This window comes from Protomyctophum bolini, assembly GCF_963924005.1.
Source record: "Protomyctophum bolini genome assembly, chromosome: 23".
NCBI lineage: Eukaryota > Metazoa > Chordata > Actinopteri > Myctophiformes > Myctophidae > Protomyctophum > Protomyctophum bolini.
The window spans coordinates 3,034,886-3,057,600 of record NC_137884.1 but is presented as its reverse complement, the minus strand read 5'-3'; the positions used below and the strand labels follow the sequence as shown (position 1 = coordinate 3,057,600).

The window sequence follows — 22,715 nt, the reverse complement described above, 5'->3', positions numbered from 1 at the left end:
TACACCCCACTCCCCCTCCCTTCTCTTCACAGCGGGCCCTTATAAAAACGGCCCTCTGTCTCTCCCATAAAGACTGCAGGTTGAATTACTGTTCTTATCAGGGTGAGGGGACTATATCTGCTGCCGGTATGATGGCCCAATCCCAGGGCTGCCATGGCACAGCCACTAATGGAATAGGATCTATGGCTGATCTAAACATTTCTGAGTGGTTTGGATGACTAAGGGACAGGAATTCTGTGTGTGTGTGTGTGTGCGTGCGTGTGTCTGCGTCTGTTGTCAGTGATTGATGGCTAGGAATCAAATGGACCCTTAATTATTTTATTTCTGGATAGCAGTTACCATTCATGAAGTCCCCAATGCCACCATACGCGTTCACTTTAAGAGTCAGAGTTTGCCTGCCCCCCCAGCCCCCCCCCCCCCACACCACACACACACACACACACACACACTCACTACACACACTTTAGTATCATTGGCACAAGCACACACTGTGTACCTTTTGTCAGAAGCTTTTTACATGGCGGGAGCGGCGCGGTACAAAGGCAACAAATTAAATCCCGAAAGTCGAAATCCTGGATTTTCCGATTTATGGACGTTTGAAAATCCTCCTTTCAACTGCTTTAAAAAGTGATTATATTTTATAGACATAGATGGAGTGGTGGGGCGTTGCCATAGCAACCGGACCAAGCTGCCGTGGGACTCAACCATTATACACACACACAGAGTATACCTGGCTTATAACATCCGCTATAGCGTCCTCTAGTGGCCATTTTTGCAGAAATAATTAAAATGTCCCTAACCGTGGGCGTGTACACATTTTAAGGGTTCATTTGGTTCCATTTGTACACTCTCACAATTTAACTCTCTCTGTCTGTGTGTGTCCGTCCGTCCGTCCGTCCGTCCGTCAGCCCTGTCTGTCTGCCAGTCTGGCTATATTGTTGGACATTGTAGTTACCTAATATGAAATATGTCATGAAAGTATAAATAGAGTAAAATGGATATGTCGCACCATAGTGCATGTGCAATATGTTACACCCTTTTGTTGGGAGAGAGTTGTCTGGATACACAAATGATCGTGTTCTTCTTCGATAGATAAGGAAGATTAATTATCAAAATTTCTGACCTTCATTGGAAAGGACGGATCAGATGGAACGGACCAGATTCGGAAGGAAGTTGGTTGAATCAAACCTCATTCAAATCTGGGCCTGTATAAGATTATGGCAGACCGTCGGAAACCTTGGCCGTGTCTTTATGATTGGATCCGTAAAATTATGTATTTGGCGTTAGAGAAGCTTCACTGTCTGTCTGTCTGTCTGACCCTCTGTCTGTGTCTGTGTCTGACAGCAGTTTGTGCGATGGTCCTGGCTGACAGATTAGAGACACAGAGAAAAAGAGGAATCATCATCATACTATAATTCAGCAAATGTCTGAATGTCACTCACAGCGCGTTATCTCATCATTAACTGCACGAATCACTCCCACTTTTCACACAGGCATGGACCATAATTATATGGAGGTCTTAACGGAGCCCTTTTTCCCATTTGACACATTAATGATTAATAATCAATTTATTAGTGAACGTTTACCCCCGTTTATCCGTCTGTGGTCTATCTCCGACCGAGCCACACTATTAGCACACATCTCTCCATGCCAAAAAAAAACCTGCACGCTCCCAGAAACCGGCTAGGCTACTTTTTACAGACGCAACTGTCATATTTACTGTACAAATATTGTTTTTACATCACCACACGATGGGCAATGCGCCCGGGCGCAGTACCCCCCACGGCCACAAGAGGGGGCAAATATCTCACAACGGGTAAGGGCTAGTAGAAACAACAGAGCGGTGGGCAGTAGATGTTGTGGGCTCGGAGACGGAGGGCAGGATGGAGGAGGAGGAGGAGGAGGAGGAGGAGTGGTGGACGACGTGGCCCATTTATCATGTTGTGGAGGTAGTGAGGCAGAACACACGCTGGACGGCCTCGCAGGGAAAACCAGAGATTGGCCTTTTCTGATTGCCTGTGTTTGTGGGTAATAGTCTAACTGTGTGTGCGTGCGTGTGTGTGTGTGTGTGTGTGTGTGTGTGTGTGTGTGTGTGTGTGTGTGTGTGTGTGTGTGTGTGTGTGCGCGTGTGTGTGTGTGTGTGTGTGTGTGCGCGCGCACCACCACCCACCCCAGGTTCGCCCCAGATGGTAGACAAACACAAGCATTCCAGAGACAACAACAGCTGTCTGTCTCCGCGAGAGAGGCCGGTCAGCGCCATCTTCCCCAACCCTCTGGACCCCACGCAGGTTAACAACAACAACAACAACAACACACACCTCTCAATCACTGGACCATATCATATATTAGAGCTCTCGCTTCCAGGATTCACCTATAATCGCAGCTCACTTTGCTATAATATAGGCCGGGGTGGTGGAGGAGGAGAACGGCAACTTTGCAACGGGCCTCGTCGTCTTCGGCGTATTCGGGGGGCTCAGTCAGTGCCCACTGCCCATGCATCTGTTATATCACTTCAGTGGAGTGAGAGACGACCCACGAGCACAATCCCAGAGGGAGCTCCCACTGATCGTGTACACCCCCACCAAATTTGGCAGAAACATGGGAATGAATACATTATACTGATGTGTTCATTCCATAAACCTCTGCGACTATCCTATCCTCATTCGGACCCACCCTAAATTAAGCCTTCTAGCTTGACACCAGAGAGTATACCGTCGTCATGTTGAGCCCTCAAAAGCTTTAGCAATAAAGCCCTAAGTGATACTTAGTTGTACACTGAAAATAGACAATGTACAGTCGTACGCGCACACAGTGTGTGCTTGTGTTATTATCGTAGGTGTCTTTTTTTTTGGTGTGTATTTGTATCTCTAAATCCCTGGAACCTATTCTGAATACTTTGCTAATTGTAAACCTAATTTAAATTTTAATCATAGAAACAACCTTCCTATAATCAGACCGGTCCTCTTGTGAGTACTCGACTCGCTGTGTGCGCAGATGCTTGTTGCGACACTGAACGCGCTCGCAAACACTTCACGAGAGAGAGAAACCCGACGTGCCTCGTGTGATATCTGTTGAAGTTGAGTGTGTGTGTGTCTTTTCAGAGAGCCCCTCCTCACCAGATAGACAACACTCTACCACGGAGCGATCCCAACCTCTCGGCACCAGACAAAGGTAAAAAAACACACACATGAAATGCCTTTCATTTTAAACACAGACACGCAATGTGTAATACAGTGGGTTTTCAACCAGTGGTCCTTGACGGGGTTCCATGTGGTCCCTGGCTAAATAAAGGAGAGTTGGTGACTAAAGGGACCCTTATTAGATCTTTAACCCATTCTGACCTGAGATCAGATTCATACGAGGTTTCCACTGGACACACACACTGGTCTGATGAACCCATTCTGACCTGAGATCAGATTCTAAAAATGTCAGTCGTTCTTCGATTTTTCAAAAATAGCAGACCTACAAGCTCGTAGCGCGCCACTCGGTGGCGCGCTATGAGCTTGTAGATCTGTTATTTTTCAATAGCTAAAGCATAACATGATGCTAACACCAAAATGGGTTCCCGTTCAGAATGGGTTAACTATTGAGAGCGTAAAATTAAACCAAATGATCCCTTATGGGTCAAATTGGTTTCATTTTACGCTGCCAAGAGTAGAATTATTGTTAAACATTTGCATTGCTTAATTTGCAAGAAGTCTACACAATTAGAGAATGTAGAAGAAAGTGTTATCCGTTATCTCTCCTATGGTTCCAACAGTAATACGGCATGGAATGTGGACAAAATATTATCCAACAAAATATTCAAAGTTTAGGCTAAATTACATCAAATGGTGGTCCGTGGCTCAAAAGCCGAATACATAATGGACCATGATATGAAAACGGTTGAAAACCGCTGATGTAACGGAAGCACCAACAGGTTTGCCCGGGTATATTGCAGCACCGATACAACGCAGTGCGTTGAGCATCGTGTTCGGCTTCCGGTATACCCAGTTAGGTGGGTTCATTGCATTCTGGTGTGCTGTGCCTGTGTGTCCCTGTGGCAGTGGGCCTCTCTCCAGACAGTGTGTGTGTGACAGGATGACCACTTGCTGTCAGGAGACACCTGTCATCATACAGCTGCTTCTGAGTCCGCAGGATACGCACACGCACGCACACACGCAGTCAAGCAGGTGACTGCACACACACACACACACACACACACACACACACACACACACACACACACACACACACACACATTTTCCTATACTCTTATTAAAAAAGAGATTACAGTTTTCTTTCATCTCCCTTCATCCGGTTGGAGTAATGTAACGGCGGGTTGCCTTCCTGCAGTGCAGACGCACACGAGCGACATTCATATGTATGAGAGCGTATCTATTAGCGCTGCTCCTCTTCCTCTCATGGGTTGTCATTTCCCTCACAGCTGCATATCTTACCGTTCGTTAGTTTTTTCCCAGCGGAGAGAAGTATAAAAGTAATAAAACGGACAAATACAAAGGAAAATCAAGACCTGAATCTGACCCGCATGCTGGGTGTAATTAAGAAACCTGCGACGATGGTGAACATTTCGACTGAGCTCTCTCTTTCCGCGTGCACAGCCCGGCAATCTGACTGGTACAAACTAGTTTGCCTTTCATAGTGGGAGAGTATTACTTTTTTTTTACCTTAATTCACCTACTGTGTTAATTGTTCCATTAGCGATGGGGACTTAAAGGAGAATTCCATGCTGGAAGGCTTTTTCTTACCTTTCTTTGTAGTCGTTATGTTCAACACGTTGCATTGAATTGAATGGGAATTGAATGGGGCTATGGGGTGTTGTGCTAATTCGCTTATTTCCATCGAAATAAGTAGTAAAGTGTGCCGCTTGGGATATTATTTACATTATGAAGAGGATATAAAAAAAAAATAATTCAATTCCCATTCCATTCCATTCAATGCATTTCATTTAGGGCTTATGGTAGGGGAAATAGCCAATAAGGAGCTCTTGCACAAAATAACCTCTTTGGTGGGGACGTATAACAACTACAAAGAAAGGTAAGAAAGCCTTTAACCCATTCTGACCGGGAACCCGTTTTGGTGTTAGCATCATGTTATGCTTTAGCTATTGAAAAATAGCAGATCTACAAGCTCATAGCGCACCACCGAGTGGCGCGCTACGAGCTTGTAGGTCTGCTATTTTTTTTTAATCGAAGAACGACTGACATTTTTAGAATCTGATCTCAGGTCAGAATGGGTTAATCAGACCAGCGTGTGTCCAGTGAAAACCTCGTATGAATCTGATCTCAGGTCAGAATGGGTTAAGAACGGTGCCACTTGAGTCGGAAAACGGCATGAAACGGCCCCGGAGGCTCTCAGAACTAACTCACAGCATAATGAGGGAAATGAAGGAGACACCTCGGTTTCAGGAGGAAACAGTTAGCATGCGTCAATTCCCCTGTGCACACACACACACACACACACACACACACACACACACACACACACACACACACACACACACACGCACGCACGCACGCGCGCGCGCGCACTCACGCACACTATGTGTCGCTGCATTGTGCATACCACAGTGAGAGCTGTCGCCATACACCTTTATGCCCGATTTACAGTATACGTCCGCACCGGAAAATAGACGATGTGCAAGCGTAGTGAGCTTGCAGATCTGAAGTATAAAACAGGGCTTCACACCTTGTGCACATGACAATGGGGATGGGTGCGAGGATTCACACTGAACCCGTGATAATTCGCAGGTTGCAGTTCATAGCTTCCGTAGACACTGCGTTAAAGTCACGCCTTTTCTAACACACATGTACACGCCGACATCATGCGATCTCATCAGCAATATTAACCCGTTAAAACTGGGAAAGCATCTGTCTGTATGTGTGTCATTTTAGATTTTGTCTATAATATGTATTCTTAGCTATATTGGCAATTAAATCATTTTTTTTTTTTACATTTTAACTCGACTCCTTGCTTCTGGGGGTCCCTGAGAACAATACATTTTGAGATGGGGGTCGGCGGCCAAATACATTATGATGTCGGGGGTCCTTGACATGAAAAGGTTTGAGCACCACTGATATAGCAACGTATACGTTATGTTAGGATTCAGAAGACGTTTGTAGAATCGGCCTCAGGTTTCAATGTGTTATAAGGCTGTGAATCCCTGTGTCTCCTCATCTTCATGTCTGTATGCAACATCTCCTTCGTTCTGTAGAAAGTTACACAAAGGCAGCTAAACCTTGTGGCACCCTCAAGGTTAAATTGGACTTTTTTTCTTTTCCTCCAACAATTTAAGAATAAATATTTGCTTTCGAAAATGGTCGGAAATAATGTGATTTTGACATGCACAGTATATCCATATGCCATCACAGGTTTCCTGGCAATTTGTAGAACAATTGGGCCTTAAATGTAAGTAAAAAAATGTAAATATTTGGCCAACATAAAATTTAAATATAACATAAATACATTTAGTGTTTTCAGGGGACCACTGTTCTGGTTACCATCCTGAGTTGACCATAAGAGTTTGACGCTAAATTCATCCATATCACATTTGAACTTTTGTTGTTAATTTTGTCGATTAAATGATCACCCCCAAACCAAATACACTGCCCATATATTTATGTATTTCACCAGCACCTATGTACTAGGTACCTATGGCCGTATGATCTATAAGCTCGATTTATTTTCTGGGGGTTAAAAACACTGTATATGCATGTATTTTGTATCATTCCACTGTGATGTGATGTGCTGATCTATTGAAAGAGAGAGTAACACCAACACTCCCATAGACTCAATCATTTTATTGCCAAAACCAACCGGTTGATTTGGTATTTTGGGGCCCATTTTCATCAGTGCAAAACCCCTTATCCCTAAACATTTTGCCTTTTCGTTTTTTGTTTTTTTTTGCTATTTTGAAAAATATTTTTGAATAGTTCAAATAGCCCATCTACAAGCTCACAACGTGTTGACGTAGATCGGCTGTAGTTGAACTATTTTAATATGATAGTAAAAAAAAAAAAGGCAAATAAGGAATACATTTAGGAATGAGGGGTGGAAAATAAGGGCCTTTTGTTTTGGTGAGCTCAGAACAACGTGAACCAATGGGATCGTGTTGCATTGAGATCAAAGAGAGTCATATCTCTCCTCCTCTCTCTTTCAACGGCTCTGCTGCTGTGTCCTCCCCATGTCCATTGACCCCGCCTGGTGTCTCTCGTCTGCCATCCCACCATTAAAGTGAGGGCCACCCCAAGTAGCTGGAGTTTAGACAGTGCCAGAGAGGGCACCCTGCACTCCTCTGACCCTGTGGGCAAGTTTCTAGTCCCTCCTGTCCCGCCTAGGCCACCGTACTCAGGTAAACCCCGACCGATCGGAAAATCAGTCTCTCCTCCTTCCCACCGAGGGAATGGTACTAATTCTTCCGTTCTGACTTTTGACAACTATATTCTTCCAACTGCAGATATCTGCACCAGTGCACCACTGACCACTCTCTCTCTCTCTCTCTTTCCCCCCTTCCTTTCTGCTCCTGTGTTCACCTGCCGTCGCTTGAAATGCTAATGCAAGTCTTGTTATGAGATGATATCTTCATATAAAGTGAAGGGACTAACGCGTTACGCAACTGCATTTTGCTGGAACTAATAACGTAACTAGTACCTTTTCCCATTCAGTAACGCCGTTATAGTTACTGTGATTTAACGTAAAACCAATTCATTACGTGATCCAAGTAAAACGTTTCCCCCTGCAGCGCGCAGAGTCTGTCATTATACAGACCAAAATACATTTTAAATCGCCACCACAGCAGCATATCACGCACGCGCCACGCGGGGGAAATCAACCATCAGCGGCTTCTGACAGAAGCCGTTGAGGGCTGATTTCACCCTTCTGCACATATCAGCCAGTCCCAGAGTCAACTCAACAGATTGCTTGCCAGGTATTTTGCTGAGGAGATGCTTCCCATCTGTTTCCTTTCAGAGAACAATGATAGGGAGTTGTCTCTTCTCTTACTGAGACACAGAGCAACAAAAACCCATTGTTTTTATTATTATGAAGTAAAGTAACTAGTAACTAGTTGCTTTTATAATTTAGGAACTAGTAGGCCTACTTTTTTTCAGAGCAGTAACTAACTATAACTAATTACTTTTTAAAAGTAACTTGCCCAACACGTACTGTTCATATGAAGACACGGTCACGACGGTCTCATATATTATGAAACTATACTACTACAGCAGGAGAGCTCTCCGCCATTAATCCAAACACCTTTTTGTGGTATAGTTGTATTTATTAATTTGTTTACAGACATAATTCCCCTGAGTCTTCTGATGAATCACGCTGCCAAGCGGCCGGCATAACAAGGCAGACGGCGCTTGGAGGATGGCAGATGTATATTACAAGCTCACAGCTTGTTGAGCTTGTAGATCGGCTATTTTCACTACTAAGTGGAGGGCAGCTTTACCATTTAAAGTAGGGCATTCATACTGTATGACAAAAAAAAAAGTTTTCTGCCAGCTGGCATGTTTTCTCCGAGTGTGCATGTGTGTGTCTGTCACTGTATTTGTGAGGGGCTGTCGTCCCCACAAGTATATGGTAGAATTTGAGAAATAGACAAAGTGAGGATCAATCTGCCATCCTAAAACGTTTGTCCTTGTATAATAAATACAGCCCTGTGTGTGCCGTGACTCGTAGAAAATACAAAAAAAATACCTGACTTGCATAATATATGCTCTCTTCTCTCTCCCCCCTCCCCCCCCGTCTCTCTCTCTCTCTCTCTCTCTCCTCTCTCTCTCTCTCTCTCTCTCTCTCTCTCTCTCTCTCTCTCTGCATTGTGCGGATGTCTTCAGGCTCGTCAGCCAAGAACATGAGGTCCCAGTCTCCTGTCCACGTGTCCAGATCTCCACAGAAGGTGGGTGATGTCCCTGTCGCTCAGGTCCTTCTGACGGTTGGACCTGACCGCCACAACACTTGGCTGGCAGCTTTTGTCTGCTTGTCCCCCCTTCTCTCTCTCTCTCTCTCTCTCTGTCTCTCTCTCTCTCTCTCTCTCTCTTCACTTCCTTGTTTACAGCTTAGAAAGAAAGTCTCGTAGCTCCTATAATCTAGGGAGCTCTCCATGGTTTTGACGAGATGGGCATACTGTCTTCATTTCTGACTCAAATCTCTCGTTTAGAATATTAATGCTTTTTAGATTAGAGAGACTTTATCCTAATCATCGCGAGGTAAGCAAGCAACATTATGCCTCCCGGTTTTTGTACGCTACGGAAGGGGGGTGCTTTCAGAGTAAAAGCTGCCATATCTGCCCGGCACACCGAGCTCCTATTTTGAAAGAAATCCCGGCGCCCATTGTGGTAAAGTGCTGAGCATATCACGCAATGAATCTGGATGGATTACAGGTATTCATCACCAACTTGTTTTATGTATTGTAAAGTTGGGCCCATTTTATTTCATCGACGATATATCACGATATCTGTAAGTGTATCGATTATTTATCGCGGCAATATCAATATATTGGCACACCGGGCCTACTCTTCTCCCACGTACAGTAAAAACCACACCTCTGTGAACTGAGGTGTGGAACTGAGTGGTGCAACTATACATTTATTGTTATAGTTACTGTACTGTACTGTACTGTACTGTACTGTACTGTACTGTACTGTACTGTACTGTACTGTACTGTACTGTACTGTACTGTACTGTAGCCTACTTCGATTATTTTTGGAAAAGATGTTTGAGAGCCGTCAAAGACGTCCCTAGAACATCCAGACCCCCAGGAACGCGCCCAGGGGGCCGGCCCGGTTCCGGTGAGCCTTTCCCCGTCCGAAACACTCGAGAAATGACAGAGTTACCGTGTTGCACTCACGCATATAGGGACCCACATAGCTGCGTAATGGAGCAGAGGCACCTCTCAAAAATAATAGTACACTATGCTCTAGCTCAATTTCCTCTGGTCTTCTCTCCATTCCATCCTATTATTATCAATCTCTCTCTCTCTCTCTCTCTCTCTCTCACAAAGGTCATGGTCAGTGACCTGCAGGCTGTTATCCGGCACCACTAACAGCCTCTCCAAACAGCCTCGGGCCACTGACACTGTCCTGGGAAACTTTGCATTATAGATCGGCGAAACTGCTCGCACAGCTGAATAGTTGTATCTGTGCCTTTCGGATGCTGGGAGTTTGGGAGTATCCGTGCTTCCGATCGATCCAAGAGAGTCCATTAAGTTTGCTCAGGGCGATTGTTATATGAGTTAGTAAGCAGTTTTGTGGCCCCCGATTTGTGGGGGCCCAAAACCGGGTTAGGAGATGTTTTGACACGATCACAGACACAGACTATTGGCAACTAAAAGGAATTGATGTTGGACGGATTCCAATACGAGGACAAAAACCTGTACAGAACCACCAAAATTGAAGCAAAAGGAAAGACTGTGACAAGTAAAGGTCGCATTGTGTTGCTCCATCTAGATCTCAATGTGCTATTGAATGTAAAGGGGGACGGGGGGGGGGGGGGGGGGCGGCATATGATCAATGGCTGATGAATGGGCTTTCAAGTTATCACCATTAGCTAATTAGCAGGCTTTTAAAGTTATCTCCGGTGTTTAATTAAAGGCTCTGGGAGTTATCTTCAATATGGCCTTGCCAGTAGTAAAGGCATACGGTATTTTAAGAGGAGATATCACATGACCTGAGCATACAAATATAATGCGTATAGGGCGTAGGCGTAATAACTTGTCTTCTGCTACTGTTCATATTGGTTATATTTTATGAAGAGGGCACCTCAACGAACTGTTGATTTATTTAGTTACAGTTTCTATTAAAATTCTGTTCACTCTTTTGGTTGCAAAAGAACTGAGATGATTCCTCAGTGAGTAGTGCTAAAAAACATGTAGACGTGTACTGTAACTATGGGTTTATGAATTCTGGATGACCGCCCGAGGCAGAGCTTAACATGTGTAGCCTGTGTAGCACACTCAATTAATATTAGTAGCATAGTCACCTGTGTCCTGGGATGAAGTTGAGTGTAGCTCAAAATGAGAAGGTCATTATTCCATGGTTGCAGATCAGCTATATTTCCATGATTCATTGTATGATGAAATATAAAGGGCTTAGTGATACTTCGAAAACTCACAACTGTGAACCTTCAGGGATCTACGGCACTGAATAGCGCCTCTATAGCAAACACCAGAGAAGTACAAGCAAAACAACTTCGAACTTACTGGGTAGCAGCCGCTCTTTTCATTAACCCATTCTGACCTGAGATCAGATTCATACGAGGTTTCCACTGGACACACACTGGTCTGATTAACCCATTCTGACCTGAGATCAGATTCTAAAAATGTCAGTCGTTCTTCGATTTTTCAAAAATAGCAGACCTACAAGCTCGTAGCGCGCCACTCGGTGGCGCGCTATGAGCTTGTAGATCTGCTATTTTTCAATAGCTAAAGCATAACATGATGCTAACACCAAAAGGGGTTCCCGGTCAGAATGGGTTAAAACTAAGGAGGTAAGTCTCTTTAAAGAGTGAACATGCTCGTTACATTGCAAAAAAAATTAACTACATACTGAGATCTTGTCTTCCAATAACGGAGAAAATGAGAAGTTGCTCTTTTCATTAAAACGACTGCGGTAAAGTGCTTTAACGAGTGAAAGCGCTTGTCAGTGCCACTGAGAAGTTGTCTACTCATAACAGGAAAATAAAACAGCCGATACTGCAAACGCAAGCACTTTTGCACAGTGACAATAAACTATACGGGAGACCCAGAAAACAGGGTTCTCTTTAAAAAAGTTACTTGCCTTTAAAAGCTAACAAAGGGAGATACAGTACGCAGCAGCATATACTGTACAAAGTGTACATAGATTGCTATCCTAGCCTCAGAGTTGTCGTTCACTTATCTGTACCGGCAAAAACACCAACTTAGAATGTCACTGTGTTTGTCTAATCACAGCGATTGGAGGACGGTATAGTTCCAATCATGGGGTTGCATTGCATCTTGACGATTAGAAAATCTGGCTATCTTCTTTACTTCAATTCTTTACTTCGCATGCATGTGAGAAGATGGATACAAGGGACATTTTGTACAGTATACGTTATGTCTTACGGCCAACGTCGTCCCAGGTCGCAGGTGAAAATGTTCATATAAACTGGTGGCGTATTGCACCCATGCTAATGGCTACTATGTTGCTGGCTAGTGGCTACTACAGTATGTTACCATTTCTGGGGTAAAGTCTAGTCTGCATAGACCTAAGCACATGAAAATGTCTTAATTTTGTGAGGTTCCACCGGAATTAACATGAGTTCTCTCTGACTGGGCCTCTGTGTTGTCAGGTTGGCTGTTCATGAGCCCCGTACTCATTCAGCTGTGTCACGTGGACAAAGGTCTTGGCGCTGGGGATGGGCCAGAATGAGAATGAAGTGCTGAACGTTGTTTGAAAACGTACTTTATAGTTGAACCTCGCGTTTGCTTTCTGTGTATTGTCATCGTGGCGTTCTTGTGAGAGCTTGGCACAGCCAACAATGCTATAAGCTGTATAGGCTGTCGTCATGTGTGGGATGCATCATGTATGACAATTAGATAAAGGCTTGTTTTGATTGTGTTCTAGAAAGCAATGACAGCTCAGCAGTCAGTATATGCTCTCTCAAGTGTGCGTGTGTGCGTGCGTGTATGCGTGTGCGTGTGTGTGTGCGTGTGCGTGCGCGTGCGTGCAATGCATTCTGGCAAGATCAAAGGCCTGAAGCGAAGCACTCAGCTGCCAATCATAGCCAGGAACGGCCACTCTATATGGTCCTCAAGCAGGTGCCATTACCTGTACCACACCGGCACAGAGCACAGACATGTACACACACAAGCTCTGCCAGCAAACAAACTACAGTATCTGTGCACTCTCACACCCTCTCGCTGCCTCTCTCACACACACGCCAACGCACACAGACACGAGTCAGTGCGGCCAGGGGCCCATTACCAGACTCACAAACCACAGGACAGAAACCTGCAAGGGACATATAGTTGTGTCAGGCTTTTGGTATTGCTGCATTGTTACAGTATCACAGGGGACCTCTCACAGCCCGTTACCCTGGAGAGAAATTAACCCATTCTGACCTGAGATCAGATTCATACGAGGTTTCCACATGGACACACACTGGTCTGATTAACCCATTCTGACCTGAGATCAGATTCTAAAAAATGTCAGTCGTTCTTCGGGTACGGGTTCCCGTACAGAATGGGTTAAGAAACAAACTGCCCAGGAAACTGAGAGAGCTCTTTTACTCAGCATTCTGTTGCCCATATGAATAAAATAAAAATCACACCCGTGTGAACTGAGTGGTGCAACTCCCCCCCCCCCCCCCCCCATCTCTCTCTCATTAGCAGGCAACAGTCTGTCAGCACTGTGTCTCTCTCTCTCTCTCTGTTTCTGCATGGCACAACAGCGCCCCTACTGGTACTCATACTGGTGCTCATTAACACATACATACGTGGACACATACAAATATAGGTGAACACATAGGTGTACACGGACATTGCTGGTTGTAGGAGTGGTTGCACCACTCAAAAAGAGAAGCCCATTATCAATGTGTGCTTGAAAAATGTGCCTTTTACTATAGATTAAGGGGCTACACAGTGGAATAAAGTACATGTAGTAAAACACTTAGGAGTTTTAAGGTCAGCCACACCAATACAACTCATTGCAACTCAATGGTGTGGTTGACCTTATAGAAACCGCCTAGTCGTCCTGACCAAATGTGAACCACTCAATCACCAGTGAACCAAATTACACACTTAGGACACATCATCAAAAGACAGTGAAAGGGTGGGACAAAACCGTTTTAAGGTCAGCCACACCAATACAACTCATTGCAACTCAATGGTGTGGTTGACCTTAGAAACCGCCTAGTCGTCCTGACCCGGGCCTTTGGTGTGGTTTGGGCCTTAAGGCCGCCGATTCAGAAATGGCTGCGAGTTATTAAATATTATGGCGCTGTAAATCCTTCCAATTACATTTTATGGCTTCCTGGAAGCGATAATGGGTATTGCTGAATAGATATAGAGCTCTGTGCAAGGCAGCCATTATGCAAGATCAAACAGACGGCGCAGTATCAAAAATATTTTTTTTAAATCGCCCATGTCCAGCTGAAGTGATTAAGTGATTAAATCTCTCTTTGCACATGCTGGACAGTATGTCAATACAGGTACAACATACACAGCTGTAAAACGACAAAAGAAAAGAACGCATTTGTGCCAAATCAGGTTTGTCTTGATCAATGACTTTGTATTGAATTTTCCTTGTGTAAACAAACATACGTACATGACAAAGGAAAGACTGGAACAATACATACAAACCAGACATACAATGTACACATTCACATAAGGGGAGATACAGTATCTGCCTCTCTATACTCACTCACTTATTGATCACTATCATAACTAAGGTGAACAAACACCATTAATGGAACAGAATCAACACACAAAACATTGGTCTTATGGTAGACATGAGTAATCCATTTAAACCAGTTGTCCATGAAGACTTCAATTTGACCTCTAAAGCTGAATGTAATTCTCTCCATCATCATCATCATCATCATCATCATACTATAATTCAGTCAATGTCTGTCTGAATGTCTGAGTGTGTGTCTGTCAGAAACACCGCCGTATCTCCTCACCGCCTGCACCAATCGCTCCCACTTTTCACACAGGCATTGACAATAATACTACAATAATACACTTTTTCCAATTTAACAAATTATAAATTAATAATGAATTTATTAGTGAATTAAAAATGCGAAGACGCAAAAGTACCCCACACGACCACAAGGGGGGGGAGGGGGGCAATATATCGGGTAAGGGCTATTAGGAATATTATAGATTAAATCAATGCATCCATTTATAGTTGGTAAAACAGCTAACTCCACCACCTCTCTCCTTCTCATGCAAGTAATTGACAATATGTAATGTCACAACACCAACTTTGATGAGGCAGTGTTGCATCGTTTAAAAAAATATAAGGTTTCATTCATTTCCTTAAAAGAATATTTTTTCATTTCCTGAAAAAGAGAGAGATATAATGTATTAAAGCAAACATTTTAACTCAAATCTGTGCTTCAGGGGGCCGAGTGGAATAATAAGAGCGTCGACTCACTCAATGGGATAGGAACTATAGCTATAGCCCATAGGCGAGACCAAGGCTTGTCGCCACTCTCTTACTATTCTACTCGGTTCTGGGGGTCCCTGCAGGGAACTAAACATTTTGAGAGGCGGCCAAATACGTATCATTTTGGGAGTCCTTGACATGAAAACATTTGAGCCCCACTGATATAGCAACATACGTCTTTTAGAAGACATTCATACGACCTCGGCCTCGGGTCTAAAATGGGTTAAACGGCAAGGCAATTGACTGATGAGGAGAGTGGACAGGGTTCTGTGTGTCCCCCTCCCAGGGTTCTGTGTGTCCCCCTCCCAGGGTTTTCTGTGTGTCCCCCTCCCAGGGTTCTGTGTCCCCCCCCTCCCAGGGTTCTGTGTGTCCCCCTCCCAGGGTTCTGTGTGTCCCCCCTCCCAGGGTTCTGTGTGTCCCCCTCCCAGGGTTCTGTGTGTCCCCCTCCCAGGGTTCTGTGTGTCCCCCTCCCAGGGTTCTGTGTGTCCCCCTCCCAGTGCTCTGTGTGTCCCCCTCCCAGGGTTCTGTGTGTCCCCCTCCCAGGGTTCTGTGTGTCCCCCTCCCAGTGCTCTGTGTGTCCCCCTCCCAGGGTTCTGTGTGTCCCCCTCCCAGTGCTCTGTGTGTCCCCCTCCCAGTGCTCTGTGTGTCCCCCTCCCAGGGTTCTGTGTGTCCCCCTCCCAGGGCTCTGTGTGTCCCCCTCCCAGGGTTCTGTGTGTCCCCCCTCCCAGGGTTCTGTGTGTCCCCCCTCCCAGGGTTCTGTGTGTCCCCCCTCCCAGGGCTCTGTGTGTCCCCCTCCCAGGGTTCTGTGTGTCCCCCTCCCAGGGTTCTGTGTGTCCCCCCTCCCAGGGTTCTGTGTGTCCCCCCTCCCAGGGTTCTGTGTGTCCCCCTCCCAGGGCTCTGTGTGTCCCCCTCCCAGGGTTCTGTGTGTCCCCCCTCCCAGGGTTCTGTGTGTCCCCCTCCCAGGGTTCTGTGTGTCCCCCTCCCAGGGCTCTGTGTGTCCCCCTCCCAGGGCTCTGTGTGTCCCCCTCCCAGGGTTCTGTGTGTCCCCCTCCCAGGGTTCTGTGTGTCCCCCTCCCAGGGTTCTGTGTGTCCCCCTCCCAGGGTTCTGTGTGTCCCCCTCCCAGGGTTCTGTGTGTCCCCCTCCCAGGGTTCTGTGTGTCCCCCCTCCCAGGGTTCTGTGTGTCCCCCTCCCAGGGTTCTGTGTGTCCCCCTCCCAGGGTTCTGTGTGTCCCCCTCCCAGGGTTCTGTGTGTCCCCTCCCAGGGTTCTGTGTGTCCCCCTCCCAGGGCTCTGTGTGTCCCCCTCCCAGGGTTCTGTGTGTCCCCCTCCCAGGGTTCTGCGTGTCCCCCCTCCCAGGGTTCTGTGTGTCCCCCTCCCAGGGTTCTGTGTGTCCCCCTCCCCGGGTTCTGTGTGTCCCCCTCCCAGGGCTCTGTGTGTCCCCCTCCCAGGGTTCTGTGTGTCCCCCTCCCAGGGTTCTGTGTGTCCCCCTCCCAGGGTTCTGTGTGTCCCCCTCCCAGGGCTCTGTGTGTCCCCCTCCCAGGGTTCTGTGTGTCCCCCTCCCAGGGCTCTGTGTGTCCCCCTCCCAGGGTTCTGTGTGTCCCCCTCCCAGGGCTCTGTGTGTCCCCCTCCCAGGGTTCTGTGTGTCCCCCTCCCAGGGTTCTGTGTGTCCCCCCTCCCAGGGTTCTGTGTGTCCCCCTCCCAGGGTTCTGTGTGTCCCCCTCCCAGGGTTCTGTGTGTCCCCCTCCCAGGGTTCTGTGTGTCCCCCTCCCAGGGTTCTGTGTGTCCCCCCTCCCAGGGTTCTGTGTGTCCCCCCTCCCAGGGTTCTGTGTGTCCCCCTCCCACGGTTCTGTGTGTCCCCCTCCCAGGGTTCTGTGTGTCCCCCTCCCAGGGTTCTGTGTGTCCCCCTCCCAGGGTTCTGTGTGTCCCCCTCCCACGGTTCTGTGTGTCCCCCTCCCAGGGCTCTGTGTGTCCCCCCCTCCCAACCAGAGCGCTACACACCCGCTGATCAATCGCGCTCCTCCTCACCAGGCCCAATTAAACCGTATAAGCAGATATAATGGCAGTGTAGTGTACTGTAATTGCTCAGAAAACAACATTTTGATGAGCGATCGGTTTCCCGTCGCTGGCGTGGACGTCGGTGAGGTGTGAAATCTTGCTGGCCGAGTCGTTTCTGTCTTCTCTTTAAGGGTAATTCAATATGTGTGTCTGTTGTCGGCACCATAGACTGTAAAAAATATGGACAAAGCGTTCCCCGGGTCTAACATGAACGTAAAATGAAGCCTGTCAGTCCTTGCAATGGAAGTCGCCATCTTTCTAGATCCGTTTGGGCCCAGCTGGCCCATTGGCTGGCCCAGACAACGAGGCGGGACCTCCCCCCTTCTTCTTCGTTGGTTTTTATTTTGACTCGAGTGGGTGGGGGATCCCGTTCATAGACTGTAACGGTAGCCACGCCCCTCAGAACATGCGCGACTTTATGGTAATGTTTTTTATAAATGGGACCATCATTTTCCAAAAAGAATATTATGACATTAGAAATGAGACTTTAAACTAGTGACTGGAAGCAAAAAGTATTCATGACCATGTTTATTAAGGTGATACAGTCTAGGTGAAGTTGGGCCCAAATACATGGACTTCTATGGGGCTATGGGTTTTTTTGGGCCCAATGACAGCGCCACCCACAACAGGTCATTATATGAACTTTCAGGAAATCCCGATTTCCTTGTGGCTTCACAAAATATCTGTCTGACTGCCCCCCTGGTCGGCACGCATTTCCAACATAGCAGAGTTGTGGTTGTGTTGGGCACAACGTGGCCCCGTCCAGTGTGGAACCACGTAACCAAAAACAAACCAAAAAATAGCCGATCTACGAGCAGTATAAAATACTTGGTTAACCACTTGAGCACACCTAGGCTATTCTGGGGTGAACATTTGGCAAAATAGTGCAAATATTGTTATTTTACTTCCCTACAATTTGAATTATTGTGTTACTTTGTGGAATTTGATTATTATTGCAAAACATTAACCACTTGACGTATTTGAACATACATTCATTAACTTGCATAGATTCACTTAAATGTGAATTCACGCGACCAGGGGGTGGTTTACTATGCAGGCTATTTAGATCTCTAAACTGATCCACCAGCCAACTATCCAGTGAGCTGAGCTAAGCTTATATATACCTTCATAGTCTGTATGACAGATGGTGAGCCGCTCTGTTTATATCTTGTTCTCTGGAGAGGTCGCTCATATCCCAACCACTGTTCAGTTTAAGGGTTCGGTGGTGCCTCTATATTTTATATTTATTGATATATTTATTCATTGTGGAGTCGTACAGGCTGCTATATTATTTATGTTTGTTTTTTTGTTTTGTGGCTTTCACGTTATATAGAGGGACAGACAGTAGGCTGGCAGATGGGGGGGGGGGCTGGTGACATGCAGTAAATGCCGTCAGGATCGGGAGTCGAACCCGCGGCACTCTGCCAGACCTCGGCTACCGGCCAAGGTGCCTGGACCGCTGAGCCACGGCTGCTCATTTTTGCATGAAGTAAAAAAAATCTCAGCTTTTCTTCAGGTGTGTCGTCACTCCCGTGTCGCTCAGTTGTAGCCCAGCTGTCATTGGAAATGAATTACTTATAGCCACTCGCTTATAGTCACTTGTTGTCACTGCGCAAGGTTACACATTAAGTGTCCACAGATTGGATAGGAGAGATGCAAGGACCTTTAGGGGGTTTAAGAGTCCACATTGTGAATGAATAGCAAACATAGATCATATAGAAATGGGTTCGAAGAGATAGCAGCGTTCTCTACAGAAGGAGCTTAAAATATATAAATATTACAATTGAAAAAGTCCCTAAACATTTATTAACGCAAGGGTTCAATCAATTTAAGCAAAAGGAATGCTCCGCTGCCACAATGAAAGAAAAAAAAAAGATTAGAAAATGATCATCTTTCTTCTTAATCTTTGAACCAATTCTCAGTCAGTCCATCACTTTAGAACAAGCTGCCACCACCACGCAGTTGAACATATTCTATTAATCGTGAGCCATTTTAGCCACAGGGGGTCATCACGCTGAAACAGGAAATGTACGTGAAAGCAGAGAATAATAGAATGAGAAAAAGAAAATGCCTTGACATTTCATTTGTTCTTTTCTTCCATCAGAGCACAGCACCTCCCTTCACCCCGTCGCCCACCGAGTGCCACACCACCGGGCTGGTCTCCAACTCCCCCGTCCTCAGCGGCAGCTACAGCAGTGGCATCTCCTCCCTCAGCCGCTGCAGCGTGTCTGAGGCGTCTGGCACCGAGATGCCCGCCGGCGGTGACCACCCGCCCGTCCACCCGCCGCCCCCTCCCTCCACGCTGGCCCTCCACCCCGTCTCCGACACGGAGCCCGTCCGCCGGGAGAACAAGACGCCGCCGCCGTACAGCGTCTACGAGAGGAACAACCCGACGCGCCGCCCCGTGCCCCTGCCCCACGGCCTCTCCATACCTCCGCAGCAGCAGGTCGACCCCCCGGCGCTGCCGCCCAAACCCCACCAGCTCCGCACGGGCAGCCTGAAGCTGGACTCGGCCCCCTCCTCCTCCTCCGCCGACCCCCGCGTCCCCAGACCCAGGCCCCTCCCCAGGAAGGTCTCCCAGCTATAGGGGCCAGTTTCAGCTGGGAGGATGAGCACGGCCGAGGTCTGGGCTGGGATGTTGGAATGAACACACTGGCGCGTTTTGCACTTTTCTACTGGGCACCATCCCTTTTTAATTTTATTTCTGTGACCAATACTCCTCCGATTAAAAGACAGACACATTGACATGCGGGCAAAAACAAAACTTATTTTATTTTATTTTATTTTATTTTATTTTATTTTATTTTATTTTATTTTATTTTATTTTATTTTATTTTATTTTATTTTATTTTATTTTATAAATTTCACTTCAGGGCATTGCATTGAAATATGTCATTCCACACTTTTAGCTCTATCACGCCCCATAGATCTTCATGGTCAATGAGAACACATGGGGAACATTCTAGAAAATATCAAACAAAACAAAAAAGTTTTTGATAGATGTCATAATCCCAATATATATATATTGGTATATATGAGAAGTGGGTTTTTTTTTTGCCTTAAGTATTGGAAACAGAGTCTTTTATCCGTGAGTCTTGCACGTTTTTTTAAGTACTCTGTACTTTTTGTATACTGTATGGCTAGAGAGGTGATAGAGGTCGCGTATGCATTTTCAGTTTAGTGTAGTAGACACGGGTGTGTTCACAGTCATAACCGTTCCACCGATGGAATGGCAATGTGATAAAGCAAAGGTTTCTCCAGGCTTTGTGCCAAATATCACATTCATAATGTCAACCACTTGAGCCCTATTTGTTTTAAGTGGAATTAGCTCACAGAGCATCGTGTTGTGATCTTGTGGATCTGCTATTGTCACTATTTTTTGTCATTAACATTATTTTATGACCTAATGACTTAAAAATAGGTGACAGATGGAACGTGGATAGGTTTCATACCTAAAAATTGCATTTGTATTTGAATAGTACCAAAGTAATAACCACATCAGCATTTTTATTTTTCAATGTGTATGAGGGTACCTTCACAGCTATGACTGAAGTGCCGTGGCATTATTTCATCAGAGCAGGTAAATGTTTAACGGTCGACTCGACTCAGTGGAAACATTGCGAACATAACAAACCACTTGACCATCATCCCCATCGAGGAATCGGATAAAACCAACCTCTCATCCCTCCTTCAAGCTCTCAAGTGAAGTGAAGAAGCGCGCCTCCTTAACTTTGAAATTATATAAGGCTTCTCTTGATACCAGACACTGGAGTTAATTTCACGTGACCCTTCATGTGACCCACCCAGTGGGCTCGCATAGCCTATTTTGGGCTTTGAACACTGAATTCTGAACATTCCAGAGTGGCTATTGTGAATGCACCCTGCCCCTCCTGCATGACGTGTAGATGTACATGACGGCAGATCCATTTGGGGGGGGATTTTACCAAGTATTGTGCCAAAGGAATCCTAAATATGTACAGTATGCTGTAAAACAACCCCAGAACATTGGAACTAGAAAAGAAACTATGAAAGACTCTGCTATAAGACACCTGCATTTAAATATACAGAAATGGCTCTCAGACTTCTGTATGTCAAGGTCTCCCCTTAACTCTGACCGTATACAAATGGAACCAGTATGCTGCCAGAGTTACAGTATATAAGGATCAATTTAGACTTCTCTAAAGGCACCTATAGAGTCCCTGGAATCCACTTTGAGAACCACTGGTATTCAATATAGAGTTGTGATCGCTCACAAAACAACAAAAATACACATTTTCTTCTTTTTTTAAGCAGTGTTCAGTGTTCACGTTTTGAAATAGTCTAATCATAGTTTACCGAGCAACTTTATACAAGCACAAAAGAGATTTTATCACCAACATTACGACCTGTACTGTTATTGAGGACTATTTGACAAGGAAGTATAAAAATACAAGTGAATTTTATCTCTACAAACTGCCACTGTCCTGCCTGTCAGATATGTCCCAGCGCTGTTGCTCTGTTGGGAAAGCATTATAGAGAAACAATCTCTGAACTACTTTTTTGTATAGTCTAATATTTGTACAAATGAGTAGGACATTTTTATTTTTAAGTTGAATAAAGAGGTGGTCAGTTGACTGCACTATCAACAATTGCCCAGTTCATCCGCTTTTAGGTAGTGAAGTCTGCGAATTTGTTTTGTAAAAAAAAATAAAAGATTTTAGCAGAAAATAATGATCTCTTAATTCCGTGCAACATTTTTCTTTCCTCCTGGAAATTAACTTCAGTATTGCTTGTATGTTTCACTTTTGTACGGTTGATTTCCTTTTTTAATTTGTTGTGAAATATTTGTGATTAAATATTCACATTAATCAGTACTTGAGAAATTGTAAAGTATATATCGAGATTGTTGTAAGTATGCCAAATATAGGACACTTTGTGTATTACTATTAATGTAAATACTGTGTTTTTAACAAAATGTAGCTATAACAAATTTACAGCTTTGAATGTTGAAAGCAACAAATTATTATAAATGTTCATAATTTTATGTTTGTGTGCTTGTAGGAAAAGCTAAGGTCATGCAAAACGCCACCTAACACATTTACAAGTTCAATAAACTGCCCTATGTAATAAACATGCTCTGATCAACACATTTGTAATGACTCGTGCTGGACCTCTCAGTACATCTTTGACTCATGATTGAAAACCCACTTACAATTTAGGCATTTAGCAGAGGCTCTTAATCCAGAGCGACTTTTACTGTAAGCAAGAACAAAAAAACATGGTAATACTTCAAAACGTAAAAAAAGTCATCATTAATCCTACGTAAGCTTAAGAACCTAACAGTGAAATATCTATCTAAGGAAACTACTGTATGTGTATACACTATAGCAGTGATACTCAACCTCAGGCCTCAAAAGATGAAATAAAAATAAATAAATCTGAATGAAGTTATCTTTAATTACATTATTATAAGTAATACTATTAGAGTTGTACTATTACTCGAACGAAAATAAAAGCTTGGGGGGGGGGGGGGGGGAGATGCAATGCAAATTAAAGA

At 45.2% G+C, this 22,715-nt stretch overlaps 1 protein-coding gene across 1 annotated transcript in view; it reads left to right on the top strand.

Annotated features, from left to right (window-relative positions):
• LOC308310606 (dedicator of cytokinesis protein 4-like) overlaps positions 1–22,303 on the top strand; it is a gene marked incomplete at its 5' end in the record, with an annotated part of 197,731 nt that extends 175,428 nt beyond the window's left edge. Inside the window, 5 exon segments of the mRNA XM_080756990.1 lie at positions 2,176–2,288; positions 3,102–3,171; positions 7,235–7,351; positions 8,835–8,896; positions 19,284–22,303. Coding sequence (XP_080613116.1) covers positions 2,176–2,288; positions 3,102–3,171; positions 7,235–7,351; positions 8,835–8,896; positions 19,284–19,766 — 845 coding nt within the window. The 3' untranslated portion in view covers positions 19,767–22,303.
• Between the last annotated feature and the right edge of the window lie 412 nt (positions 22,304–22,715).